Raw genomic sequence first — 14,478 nt, forward strand, 5'->3', positions numbered from 1 at the left:
GAGAGAAAAATAAAAGCTCTGAGTCAGTGCCCAGCTCCTGAGTTCAAGCCACACGACTGAAAAAAAAAAAAAGCGAAGTATTTCACTAAACAGCATGGTTGTCACCTTGAGCTTACTATAAATACATATAAAAATCTCACAAATAAAAACCCACAAAGGTTATATATAATTTCACTAATATAATTTCACACAAAAAATTGATGAGTACAAACTTTTCTGATGTTTAAATCAATGAGACACTTGTAATTTCTGTATAAAATAACTGACAAGTTTGCTCCCTGGATCTGGACTCTGGGCACTTGAGCATAGGTATAGGGTCACACCCAGGAACACAGGACCCCAATAAACAAAGCTCCCTGTCTTTAATAGGCTCAGAGCCTTGGGGTTTATAACAGTTGAAACTACTTACTTTAAAGCTTCATTTTTTACCATGGTATGAAAATGCATTTAATTTAACTACAGTTTGAAGTTCAGAATAACAATATGCAAAGGAAGCAGTGGCTTCATGAACTACCAGCCAGACAAGGCTGTAAGCATGCCCCAAAGCAGAAAACTACTATGTGGTAGCATGCACCACTTGGTTTGCAGAAGGGACCTGGCCAGGCTGGAAGTTATTGGATGAATGGAGAATGAGTGGCCTGCAGGAATCTTTGGCCAGAGCCACAGCCTTACAAAGACAGCTGTGGGGGCTGGCTTCTTCACTTGACTGAGCTGGCTTCAGAGACTAAAATTTGCCCTTAATGTGAGACAGTTTGTCAGTCATACCTGCAGGATAGCCATTTTAATCTGGAAGCAAACACACTTCTGTTTTTTTTTCTATTGCATCCCCTGGCTACAAACTCAAAGGCAACATCAAAAGAGAACTATGACCCCAAGGAGGGTCATGGGTGCACAGAATTGAGACTCATTTACCATTTTCCATTTCTATGACTTAAAGTTGAACTCACAATTGGATACTGGGTATGATGAATTACAGTTAACTTCTTTTATGTTTGCTTAAATAGCCATTTATTCCATAATCCATGGTTATTTTATGCTAGACACTATATTACATGGTATTTGTCTTTCTAACACCTTTGGGACATGAGCTGAGCACTTGATAACATGGTTTTGGTTGGTCCTCTTGGTCTCTTGAAATTTTCATGAGGCTCCATCTCCTCCTACAGACAGCTTCTTAAACTGCTTTCATGCGGAGGGGGGGAAGGAGGGAATCACAAACAAGATGAATTTTTTTCCATTTATATGATAACTAGTGACAAGAGCAGCAGCAAGGAGAGAGCTGCCGGTTTCTGGGCAACCTTGTGCCTTACCAGGAATCTTCAAGTCACTGAAGAAAGTCTTAAAAGTATATATTTCTATGCTCTCTTCCAGGCAAGGAACTGATTGAAGGAAAATTAACCTTTTATTAATCCAGAAGAGCTAAACTTTTAAAATGTATTTTTCTTTACCTTAGAGGCTTTAAAAACAAAAACTCTTCACTGTGCTACATAGAGGCACATGAAACTTAACAATCTTAACCTTTTTTTTTCTTATTTCAATACTGGAGTTCAAACTCAGGGCCTTGTATTTGGTAGGCAGGCATGCTAATGCTTGAGCCGTGTTCCCAGACCCGTTTGCTTTTGCTATTTTTCACATTTATGTCTCAGCCATCCTGGACTATAGCCCTCTCATCTGTGCTTCCCGTGGAGCTAGGACTGTAGGTAAAAACAGGTATTAGTTGAGAAAGGGTTGCACAAGCTTTTTTATTCTTTACGTGAGCTGGCCTCCAATCCCAATCCTGAAAAGTGACCTGGGGTTTCCCATATAAAGAAAGAGAGCCATCCCTTGACAGATTGATTCACCCCAGCGTGGCCCTTCCAACAGCAAAGAAGCCAGTGAACCTGTATGCCATTCATGATGGAGCTGTCCATACTGTTCAAAGATCGCCTTTCTACAACGACATTATCCTCACCATCGGAGGGTGGAATTTGGCCATCTGGAAAGAAGATATTATGGTAAGTTTACTGCAAGTTAAAGGAGTGGGTGTGTGGTCCTTTGTTATTGAGAAAGACTAAGAACAATAGCTGTTCTAATATGGCAGTGCCATCAGGTATTTTTTTTTAAGAGAAATTAGAACAGATGGTCTAGGCTCCAGCTTGTCAGCAGAACTACTGTGTAAGCCTTTTGAAAATACAATCACTTGCTTTTCTTTCCTAAGGGAAGTAAATAATATAACAAGTCCCTTGTTTTCTAAAAACCATAGTCTTTTCTTATAAATACTGTGGGCAGTTGACTTGACTTGTGGGGTGTTTTTTTTCCGCTCCCTTTAAAATACAAGATGGGATTCTGACTACTCGATGCAATCCCAAGGGGAAACACTGGATCTGTCATCTTTTCTTTGGCACTGGGAACATGTTGACAGACCTAAAAAGAAGAAATGAGAGGCCTCCTCACAAGGCAGATCATAGCTGAGAGGAGGTGTACATGGGAAAAGGGAGACAGGAGGAAGAGTTTGTTTAGGACTACAAGACAGTTAGGGTTAGGAGAGGGCCTAGGTCCAGGCAGATAGAAGCCAAACTGCCAAAAAAAACAAACAACAACAAAAAAAAAAAACAGAAAGAATGATAAAACCCCAGTGAAGCAAAGATGTGGGAATAACAGTGCTTTTGGTAGCTGTATAAATTGCTATGTCCTTTTGGTGAGAAATTTAAGATTGTCAAAAGCTAAAGTGTGCGCATGTGTGTGTTTGACAGCTGGAATATATATAATTATTGCCTTAAATATGCCTCTCTACGGCTCTTATTCTGATTTTTTTTTTTCTGGTACTGGGGCTTGAACTCAGGGCCTGGGGTCTGTCCCTGAGCCTCTCTGTGCTGAACACTAGCACTCTACCACTCGAGCCACAGCATCTCTTCCAGCTTTTTTGAGTAGTTTATTGGAGATGAGACTCTCATGGACTTTCCTGCCCAGGCTGGCTTTGAACTGGGATCCTCAGATCTCAGACTCCTAAGTAGCTAGGATTACAGGCATGAGCCACTGGTATCCCTCTGATTTTTTTTAAACGAGAAAGAATTAGCCAGGTGTTGGTGGCTCACACTTGTAATCCTAGCTACTCAGGAGGCTGAGAACTCAGGAATGTGGTTCAATGCCAGCCCCAGCAGGAAAGTCTTTGAGACTCATCTCCAATTAACTACCAAAACACTGGATATGGCACTGTGGCTCAAAGCAGTTGAGAATTATTAGCCTTGAACACAAATGCTCAGAGACAGCACCCAGACCCTGAGTTTAAGCCCCAAGACTGGCAAAAAAAAAATAAAAGAATTATGTATGTGAATATTAGAACAAATTTGTCATATAAAATTGGAAAACTACATACCCATCAAGAAATAGACTATCAATGTACTTCTCTATGTTCTTTTTTTTTTTTTTGTCTGTTTCTTTCTTTCTTTTTTTTGTGAGGAGCAAGCTTTGTAGTTAGGCAAACAAAAAATAAACTCAGGCAAATGTGTCCAAAGGCTATGTGGTAGACAAGAACCTGGTTCCTGGTAGAAACTGTAGGAGCTAGGGGAAGTGGCCAGAAAGTCTGACTGGCACCTCTCAGGAGTCCACAACTCTTCCCTACCACATGGAAGTTTCCATCTTTCTGATGGGCTGTGGGTCAGGGGCTGGGGGGGGGGGGGAGAGACCTAGTTCCATGGTTTAGATAAGTTGCTACAGATGTAAGCAGACACTTGACCACCCTTCCCTTGGGGGGGTGGGGAGGGGGGTAGATGAAACCACACTCCAACTTCCAACTTCCCCAAATTAACAAACTGTCCCATAGTAGATACATTTATAAACCATCAGATACACCCATTTGAAGTTATGTATTGAGAATTGCTGTTGATTTGTAACACATAGCTCATAGACAGAATTGACAAACTTCTTTAGCTTTATTGGTAACCATAGATATTTCCATGGGAAACCAATATCCGAAAGCAAAGGAAAAGTTTAAGTGAAATTGCCTTATAATCTTCTTGTATGTAAAAGAATTTTCCTTATATAAAACCCTGAAACAGGGGCTGGGAAGGTGGCTCAGTGGTAGAGTGCTTGCCTCACATGCATAAGGCCCTGGGTTCGATTCCTTAGCACCACATAAACAGAAAAAGCCAGAAGTGGCTCAGTGGCTCAAGTGGTAGAGTGCCATAGCCTTGAGCTGAAGAGCTGAGGGACAGTGCCCAGGCCAGAGTTCAAGCCCATGACTAACCAAAAAAACAAAAAAACCCAAAAACTCCTGTAACACAGAAGTGTAGGTGTAGCTTAAGTGGTAGTGTCAACTTTGAGAGAAGAAGTCAAGCAAGAGTACAAAGGCCCTAACTTCAAATTCCATTACTGGCATGATAGATAGATAGATAGATAGATAGATAGATAGATAGATAGATAGATAGATAGATAGATAGATTTATACCCCACAACAGAAGGAAATAAGATTTTCTAGAGGGATAAATTTGTTAAATAATCATGGCCATCTGAGTTATACTTACAGAAAATCATCAAGAGTTTCAGGTAATAACAAAAAACTCAGTTTTTCTCTTTTTTATATTTCTCTTTAAAGACTGGACCCCTCCTTCAGTCATGCTGTGCACCAAAAAAGTACACCTCAGGACACTGGTCTCTGACAAGGCCCGGAGTTTTCTATATTGGCCGAGAAGATGGAAATATCGATATCTGGGACCTACTTGAGAAAACCCATGAACCAGCCCAGACACAAAGTATTTGCTTAACAATGATCACCTACATCAAACCCTGGACCTATTCTGGTATGTTCATTCTAATCAAATGAACTATATCATTTTGGGTAACTTGTGAACATCTTGACATCTTGGCGGCAATGTTTTTGCTGAGAGGTTTGTGTTTGCCCCCACCCTTTTCTTTCCTTTCCCTTCTTTTCCTTTTTCTTTTTTTCCTTTCCCCTTTCCCTTCCCCTTCCTTGTCCTTCCTTCTTCCCCTTCTATTCTTCTGCTTTCCTCTTCGCCCTTGCTTTCAAATCTTGGCTATGCCCTGAGCTTCTCTCCTTTTTGACTTGTCGACAATTATTTCGGGGGCATGATCTTGAATCACACACTGGAAACATCCTTTTTATCATCTCCAAGTCACATAGAATGACACCAAAATTTTCGCTGTTTCTTTTCCATAGAGAATCGTTTTTATTTTTTTAACTTTTCATTGTAAGTGAGCTTTTTTCCAATTTTGTAGTTCCCTCAGGGGCATATCAAGCAATTCTTCCCATGAGATCAAACGGTTCTCTGGAATTCTATAGCTCTCTAAATTTTAATCTAGATTAAGGAGGAGAGAAAGCAATGCATGTCAATGCAAGCATTCATTCACAGATGTGATGGAAAAGGCATTCATTTCCTTTGTCTCAATTTTTGTATTTTACCAAATTGTACCTCCATTGTCAACCCAAACTTTTCTGCTTTTTCTTTCGGTCATGGGGCTTGAACTCTGGGCTTGGGCGCTGTCCCTGTGCTCTTCTGCTCAAGGCGAATGCTCTACCGCTTGGGCCACAGCACCACTTCCGGTTTACTAGTGGTTTATTGAGATGAGAGTCTCACGGACTTTCCTGCCAGGGCTTGCTTTGAACCGCGATCCTCAGATCTCAGCCTCCTGTGTAGCTAGGATTATAGGTGTGAGCCACCGGCGCTGGGCTGCTTTTTATTAAAGAGGTTTTTCTGTTTCCAGGCCTGAAACTGTCATTCATTTCTGTCTCAGAAACATTAGATATGGCTAGGCACTGGCGGCTCAAACTTGTAATCCTAGCTACTTTAGGAGGCTGAGATCTCAGGATCACAGTTCAAAGTGAACCCAGGGAGAAAAGTCCCCATGAGTGTCTTGTTTCCAATTAACCTCTCAAAAACTGGAAATGGAGCTGTGGCTCAAAGTGGTAGAACACTAGAATTGAGCAGAAGATCTCAGAGACCAAATCCTGGCCCTCAGTTCAAGCCCCACAACTGAGAAGAAAAAAAAAAGAAAAAGAAAAGGAATATTAGATGTGGAAGTTCTGCCTTTATAGTTCCTGGAGTGTCACATTCTAGTCACTACCCAGTTATATGTGTCATCAAAATGTCTCTTTTCCATCTGTGCTACACAACACTGTTTGTACCTATAAGGATTAGGAATCCAGACCTCAGCGGTTTGAACCCTCTGAAAATGAGAATAGGGAAACATCCATTGTCTTCTAGGACGAGAGAAAAATTACAATTCTGAAGCACTTTGCATATTTTCCCTTTTGAAATGCTTCAAGAACCCTGTGGTCCTGGCTGTGGGTTTCAGCTGTATGTGCATCATGGTATTCGATAGCTCTGACTGCTCTGGAGAACGGTGCCTCATGGCATGTCTTAGGAAATTTTTCCATGTGTTCTCCTGGCTTCTCCTCTAGGTCAGCCTGTAAGCCCAGCCACAGAGAGGCTGAGCTCCCTGCCACTTTCCATACAGACACCAGCAGTGCCTGGTTTGAACGGCAGGGACACTAAAGGCTCAGAATCCTAGCCATCATCTCATCCTCTGGAAAAAATGACTACTTAAATGTTTCCATGAGCCCGTTATGTGCTGGGGACTAACTCCAAAAGCATTGTAATCACAGCAAGTCCTTTGGGAAATGACAGAAGAAAGCACATTTCATATTGAACTTATTAAGTGACTTTCTGTTTCTCCTCATTTTTTTAAAACCTTTCAGCTAAGCAACAGTTTATAGCCATAGCTGATTATTATGGAACGCTGCATATATTAGAAATTCCTTGGACATTAAGTCACCCATCTACCAATGAGGTTGGTAATTTTTGGCTTAGAGGATTTATACAATCTAGATAATATCTTTAGAAGTGTGTTTAAGCTGGGTACCAGTGGCTAAAACCTGTAATTCTAGCTATTCAGGAGGCAGATCTGAGACTTGAAAACACACACACACATACACACACACACACACACACACAGAATTCAAGTAAGCCAGGTGCTGCCAGTAGCTCATGCCTGTAAACTTAGCTACTCAGAAGGGTGAGATCTGAAGATTGAGTTTGAAGCCAGCACAGGCAGGAAAGGCCATAAGACTTTTATCTTCCATTAACCACCAGAAACTGGATATGGAGCTGTGGCTCAAAGTGATAGAGCACTAGACTTGAGAACAAAAGCTCAGAGACTGTCCAGGCCCTGAGTTCAAACCCCAGGACCAGCAAAAGGAAAAAAAAAATTACTTCAAGTAGGTAAAGCTACTCATGATTAGAAAGAGGCTCAGTAGTTAACAATCAGTGGTTTGGAAAGATGGTGACAAGCAGCAGGGATTGGAACAGAGCCTTGTGAAGCCCATAGGGGTTGGGGGGGTGTGGATGGGAAGGCATCCCTGTGGGTCATCCTGCCTCTATTTCTAACAGTTATCAAGTGTTAACTACTACTTTGAAAGAGAACTGAAGCATCTGGAATATGTGCAGCAACGCAAAAGTATTCGTGAGGCAGAAAAGAGAGAAATGGAGCTAGAAATGGAGAAGAAAAAAATTGTAAGTTAAAAGTTGAACAAAGCAACTTGCAATCCCCTTCCTCAATGGCAACGGGCCTGTCTGTCTTATTCTATGGGTTCTATACACATTCTTCCCCTGGGTTGTTTTGGTTTGGTTGTTTTATTGCTGATCCTGGGGCTTTATATAAGGCCTAAGCACTATCCCTGAGCTTTTGTGCTCAAGGCTAGTGCTCTGTCACTTTTGAGCCACTGCTCCATTTCTAGCTATCTGGTGTTAACTGGAGATTTAAAAAAAATCTCATGTACTTTCCTTCCCCTGGCTGTGAACTTCGATGGTCAGACCTCTGGCTCCTCAGTAGCTAGGATTACAGGCGTGAGCCACAGATGCCAAGCTTTTCTCCTATTTTTATGAGAGTGCAGAGAGTATTTATCTGATTTCCTAGCTCACCAACTGTGAGAACTACCCATTCACTGAGATTCATCATTTCAAAGTTCTTTAATGTGCCTACAGTAATTCAAAAGTTCAACGTGTCATTCTATAGAATTTTTATAGCTAGTGAATAATGCATTCATGCAGGCAATACTAATAAACTAATACTCTGGGGGTCAGAGCCCTACTCTGCCACCTAGAAGCTATGAGACCCCTAATAATGCTCCAATCTTGGCCGAGCTTTAGAAGCTACCATCGATGCCAATTGCAAAGCTAGAAAACCTGACAGTCAACTATCATCTGATGGAAGCTACCGTAAGTGTAATGTTCACTGGGTCAGAGAGAGGAGTCTTACTAGGAGGTAACGTACTGGCACTGTGGAGGTTGAGAGGAGAATTGGGGATAGGATGCATGAGCTAAACCTCTAAAGCCCACAACTTTCCCTTTCTCTCTGCCCTGTTGCTCATATATATATATATATATATATATATATATATATATATATATATATATATATATATATATATATATATATATATATATATATATATATGTCCTAAAATGGTGTTGTGTTTTCTTACCCACTACAGATGGGCTTTAAGTATTCTGTGAGTTCAGTTCTCTCATTCTCACTTAAGGTCATGTCAGTTAAGTTTCTGTTTCTCATTTGTTCACCCCTCCTTCACCCTCCTGTCTTCATTGTTCCATCATGGAACCCTTCTGGGCTACAAATACACCCCCAATGATACTAGGTCTCCATTAAAAGCATCAATGTATGGAAATATTGTAATACGTGATGTTCACAAATAGATTAACCTTATAACTTGTTGAGAAATACTAATTTCTTGCAGTAAAAGCAAGAAGATTCTTTTCAAAAGCATTGTTCAATTGACTTTTCATTGTGTCACACTGCTACAAACAATTGGTCTTGATTTTTGGGTTTGGGGTGGAGTCTTTGTTTTCCACACTTACAAACTATGGCTGAAACTCCTGAATTGATCCACAATTGTTACTGATGTTAAATTCCATACATAGCAACAGCTCCTAGCTATCCATGTCAGTGGGTGCTTGTGGAATTGTGAATAACCCAACATAGAATTTGTATATGAAATATTTTTTTCAGACGACTGAGAATTATAGTAGTCCTGTCTTAAAACTATGTCATGCTTTTTACTTTCCAAAACGTTTCTGCCTCCTTGTCCTCACGTCATTTCCATTGAACAGAATACCTTCTTTTAAGTAGAGCTGCTACTTACATAATTTCCCCTGGAACCAAACCATGGATAAACTGGATTGAAAAGGGCTCCTCTGTTGCATTTGGAACATGAGAAAGGTCACTGAGGAACAACAATTAACATTAATAAAAAATGTCTCCATATAAAGGGGGAAAGGAGAACAATCACTTTTAGAACCTCAGAGGATTGTGGTAGGGATTAAGTGAGTTGAAATATTTACAGCACTTAGCCAGTAACTGGCACATGGAAAGTGCTATCAAGGTTTCATTGTTAGAGTGATTGCAGAGGCTGTGAGGATTACGCAGCCCTCCATCAAGGTTGGTCTTTATGAGTGTCCTCCAGGTGCTGGGGTTAAGGTGTTCACCTACAGACCCCAGAGAAATCATAACCCAACCCCTCACAAACATCACATCTGGATACAGCTCATCTCTCTCTCTCTCTCTTTAATCTTTATTGAAAAGTGATGAGCAGGGAGATTATAGTTACATAAGTAAGGTAAAGAGTACATTTCTTTTTAAACACTGTTACCCCATCCCTCATTTTCTCTGGTTTACCCCTTCCTACTCCCCTCCTCCCAAGTTGTAAAGTTCATTTCCAACATAGAGGCGTATGAGTATTAACTGTTGCATTAGTTTATCCTTTGTCCTGCTATTTCTGTGGTTTCCTTTCCCTTCTAGGGATCAGATAAACTTATATACAAGACAAAGAGTACAGAGAACTAAAAGAGAGAAAAAAAGAAAGAACAAACTACATACAGGACATAATAAGAACCTCTTGTTTCCTGTTCTTGGAGTTCATGTTGATAGTTTTTACCTTACACCAGTCAGAATGACCATTATCAAGAAATCTAATAACAACAGATGATGGCAAGGATGTGGTCAAACGAGAATGATACTACACTGTTAGTGGGAGTGCAAACTTGTTCAGCCACTCTGGAAAGTAGTATGGAGGTTCCTCAAAAGACTAAACACAGAGCTCCCCTAGGACCCAGCAATCCCATTGGCCTTTACCCAAATGACTACAAACAAGGCCACACTAAAGCCACCAGCACAACCATGTTCACTGCAGAATTGTTTCTCATAGCCAAGATATGGAACCAATCCAGATGCAGACCATCTCTTAATAAGAGGATAACAGTAATTACAACTTAAACAGTACAGAAGATAGAAAACCTTCTAATTAGAATTACAGCTGAAAACTAAAGCTAGGGAAACTAGTCATTGCTTTATGAACCCACAAGTTCCCCCTTCTATATGGACTAAGGAAAGAGGGGCTTCAAAACAGTTCTACAGCCTCAAGTCAGTTACTTACCCTTCAGGCCACAGAAGGAGGGCAAAGCTGAAAGAGAATGGATCTTCCATCCCTCTGTCCCTCCTTCCCTTTTTTCTTTCCTTTCTCTTGGTGAGAAGTATCAGAGATAGCCATTCCCAGGTACAACAGACTACTCTCCTAACATTCCTGGCCTCTCACAAACCTCTCCCTCTCTCTGTCTGTCTGTCTCTCTGGCCCCCCCTTCTCTCTCTCTCTCTCTCTACACACACACACACACACACACACACACACACACACACACACACACACACACACACACACACATCTAAGTTATCAGTGATTTCAGTGATTTATAAGGATGTCTTGCTTTATTTATTCATAGAAAATATATCAGAAGTCAAAAGAACAAATGGAAGCTGAATTGAAATTGGATTATGAGAATTATTTGGAATTGGAAAAGGCGGTCCTCATCAATCTCGGCCTAGTCAAAGTCACAGAAAAGGTGTCATACATGGATGTGTAACAGAGTTTCTGAATGGGGCATTTGGGGGACTAATAGGTCTTCTCTCTTTTATTCATTATTTTTCATGTAAGGTAAACTATCAAACAACATATATAGGTTTATTTGTAAGTGTAGTTGTTTATTTCACTACTAATAAAAGATGTGAACTGTAACGGTATGATTTATTTAAGTTTTATTCTGAATATGTACTGGATTTTGTGTCAAATATGAAAGTTTTAATAAAAAGACTTCATTTTCCTACAGTACTACAGAAATTTTGACATCTCTTCCACCCTGGTCCTTGTCATTCATGCAGAAACTCTAATCCCAGACCAAAGTGTAAATCTAACTATACTCTGACCATCATGTTGCTTTTAGCTAACTATCAAAAAGTGTGCTTCCCAGAGCTGCTGCAAAAATTGTAGAGCCTTGTTCTAAATACAGTATTAATGAGCCAAATCCAGATAGATGCCTTTTTTTTCCCCCTTTGGTGTTAGTCCTGGGGCTTGAAATTCTGGACCTAGGCACTGTCACTGAGCATTTTTGCTCAAGGCTAACATTCTACTACTTGAGCCACAGCTCCACTCTAGCTTCTTGGTGGTTAATTGGATATTAGAATCTAGCAGAGTTGTCTGCCAGGGCTGGGCTTTGATCTGTGACCCTCAGATCTCAGCCTCCTGGTATTGCTAGGATTATTGTTTGAATCACAGGTGACCAGCCAGATAGAAACATTTTGTAAAAGAATAAAACATAAAGACCAACAACTATAAGGTTAATTTAACAATAAAAACGAGCCACTTGTATATCACCTTTATAAAAGCAATACAAATTTAAAAACAGTCACAATTAAAATAAAGAAAATAAACCAGTGATTGGCTAAAAAGAGAAATTATGATTCCAGATAGATGCAGAAAAATGTTTGATAATATATATTAATTAATATAATAGTAATTCATTAATATAATATAATTAATATAATAGTAAACTAATATATTAGTAAATTCATTAATATAATAGTAAATTTATAGCAACTACATAAAGAAGAGAAATTGTTTTATCTGACTTGACTTATAAACAAGAAAAATGCTGAAACAAGGATGCAGGTTGACCCATTGTAACACTGAGATGTACAAGACACTTTGCTGAAAACAAACTTTACAACTTTGGGGTGGGGGAAGGAAGGAGTTGGGGAGGGAAGGAGGGAAGAGATGATAGGGGGAAAACAAAGGAGGGGGTAACAATGTTCAATATAAAATGTACTTATTACCTTACTTATGTAACTGTAACCCCTCTGTACAGTATCTTTACAATAAAAATATATATTTAGAAAACTTTCCTTTGAGATGTGCCAGAGAATCTGGTGCCCACCATCACATCTTCTAATCAATATTGCTTGAAGTCAGTCAAATGGGTGTCAGTGGCTCACACCTGTAATCCTAGCTGCTCAGGAAGCTGAGATCCAGAGGATCAAGGTTCAAGGTCAGCCCAAGTAGATAAAGTCCATGACTCCATTTCCAAAATAACAAACAAAAAGGAGGGCTGGATGTGTTCCCAAGTGGTAAAGCACCAAACGAGTAAGCAAGCCCAGCAATTCTAAGTCCTTGAGTTCAAACTCAAAACTAGGAAAGAATTAATTAAAAAAAATATATATATAGTGTATATGCATATGTATGTGTGTGTATATGTATATATAATATATATATATATATATATATATATATATATATTAGTATGGGAGGTGCCAGCAACTTAGGCACAAAAATGAAGCAACAACACAGGAAACTGAGTTGCAGAACAGAGATACATTGTGAAAGCTTCCATAAACCCCACTAAAGAAGCTGGATTATAGTGGATGGAGAATTCCTAGAAAGGCTAAGTAGGAAAGTGACCGAATCAGCTTTATTTGTAGGAAGATTTTAAAAAATGGATTACAAGCTGGGTGGCTCAGGCCTGTAATCCTGGCTACTCAGGAGGCTGAGATCTCAGGATCATAGTTCAAAGCCAGCCCCAGTAGGAAAGGCCAGAAGACTCTTATCACCAAGCAACTACTCAGAAAAGGCTGAAAATGGGGCTGTGGCCCAAGTAATAGAGCCCTAGCTTTGTGCCAAAGAAGCTCAGAGATAGTGCCCTGGCCCAGAGTTCAAGCTCCAGGACCAGCAAAAAAGAAATGGATTTTAGTTCAAAGAGTCCCCTGGAAAGAAATCTTATCAGGAGGCCGAGATAATAGTTCAAGATGAAAAGAGTAGAATGTTGTGTACATTAAACTTTAGAAAAAAAAAGAAATGAAAAGGGAAGACAAAAGGGATGAAGGCAAATTAGGTTTGTGGAAGAAAGAAATGCTTGCAGTCAGATACCTGTGTACACTAGGCCAGAGAACAACTTCAGATTCTTCTGCATCGAAGCAGGATGGAAGCACTTGTGTTGTTGGTTTTGTTTTTGTTTTGAGACATGGTATTACTAATGTTGTCTGGGCTGGCCTTGAACTCTTGATCCCCATACTTCTGCCTGTGGTATGCTGGGATTATAGGCAGACATCACTATACCTGACCATGCAGTATTTATATAAGGGATAAATGAACACCTACATGTAAGATCTGATACCCAGATAGATTATTGTTGTTATCCCTGTAATTGAATCTTTTTCTTTGTTACTTTTTTCTACACATATCTTATAGCTTTAAGTTCTACCTATATCTTGAACCTGGACTTCTCCCATAATTTCAAAATATAGATGTATGTGTGTGTGTCCATTTGACCAGACCTTTCACTTGAATGTTTAACAGGCATTTCCAACATGTCCAACATGGAGTATCTGCCTTGATCCCCAACATGTATTCCTTCACACCCCTACCAGCCATCCTGCTCCCATCTGCTAGAGGCAAAGATCTTAAATCCATTCTTCACTCATTCTTTATCTCACAATCCATATCATTTGTCAGAAAATCCTCTTGGCTATACCATCTAAGGCATTCAGAACCTGATCACCTTTCTCCTCCCTCATTGCCAGTCGAGGCTGTGGACCAAGGCACCACCATCAATAGCTTGGAGTTCTGCAGTCACCTCCTGTTCTCTGTGCTTTTATGTTTCTCTCTTCAATGTCTCTCAACATCATCCATCTAGTAGTTTGTTTGGGATTTTTGGTTATTTGGTACCAATGCGGGGGCCTGAACTCAGGGCCTAGGAACTGTCCCTGAGCTTTTGTGCTCAAGGATAGCACACTATCAATTGATCCACAGTTCCACTTCCAGGTTTTTGGTGATTGGAGAGATAAAAGTCTCACAGACTTTCCAGTCCAGGCTCTTTTGAACCACAATCCTCAGACCTTCGCCTCCTGAGTAGCTAGGAGGTGAGCCACTTGATGCCTGTCTCCCACCTAGTTGTTTTAAACAGAATCAGAGGCTGCTATTCTTCTGCATAGAGTCCTTCCAGGATCACTCAGTCTGAGCCTAAGGCTTTGCTGTGCCCTGCAAATCCTCATGTACCCAGGCCCCCTCTTGCCACCTGGTCCTGTTATCCATTCTCCCTATCATGCTGGCCCATTCATGCTGGCTTCCTATTCCCCAAACATGCC

At 40.3% G+C, this 14,478-nt stretch overlaps 1 protein-coding gene across 3 annotated transcripts in view; it reads left to right on the forward strand.

The window, feature by feature from the left end:
- The window catches only part of Dnai3 (dynein axonemal intermediate chain 3), a 57,026-nt gene extending 45,946 nt beyond the window's left edge, over positions 1-11,080 (forward strand). For 2 of the 3 annotated variants that reach the window (XM_070007481.1, XM_070007482.1), the window contains 5 exons: positions 1,864-1,994; positions 4,574-4,778; positions 6,695-6,786; positions 7,386-7,508; positions 10,788-11,080. In XM_070007481.1, the coding sequence (XP_069863582.1) occupies positions 1,864-1,994; positions 4,574-4,778; positions 6,695-6,786; positions 7,386-7,508; positions 10,788-10,928 (692 nt within the window). In that variant the 3' untranslated portion in view covers positions 10,929-11,080. Of the gene's footprint in view, positions 1-1,863; positions 1,995-4,573; positions 4,779-6,694; positions 6,787-7,385; positions 7,509-10,787 lie in introns of those variants that run through there. The other variant, XM_070007483.1, reaches the window with a different exon arrangement.
- The last annotated feature ends 3,398 nt before the right edge of the window (positions 11,081-14,478 follow it).

The sequence above is a fragment of the Dipodomys merriami genome, unplaced genomic scaffold (genome assembly GCF_024711535.1).
Source record: "Dipodomys merriami isolate MVZ:Mamm:240054 unplaced genomic scaffold, mDipMer1.0.p SCAF_7, whole genome shotgun sequence".
Taxonomy (NCBI): Eukaryota; Metazoa; Chordata; class Mammalia; order Rodentia; family Heteromyidae; genus Dipodomys; species Dipodomys merriami.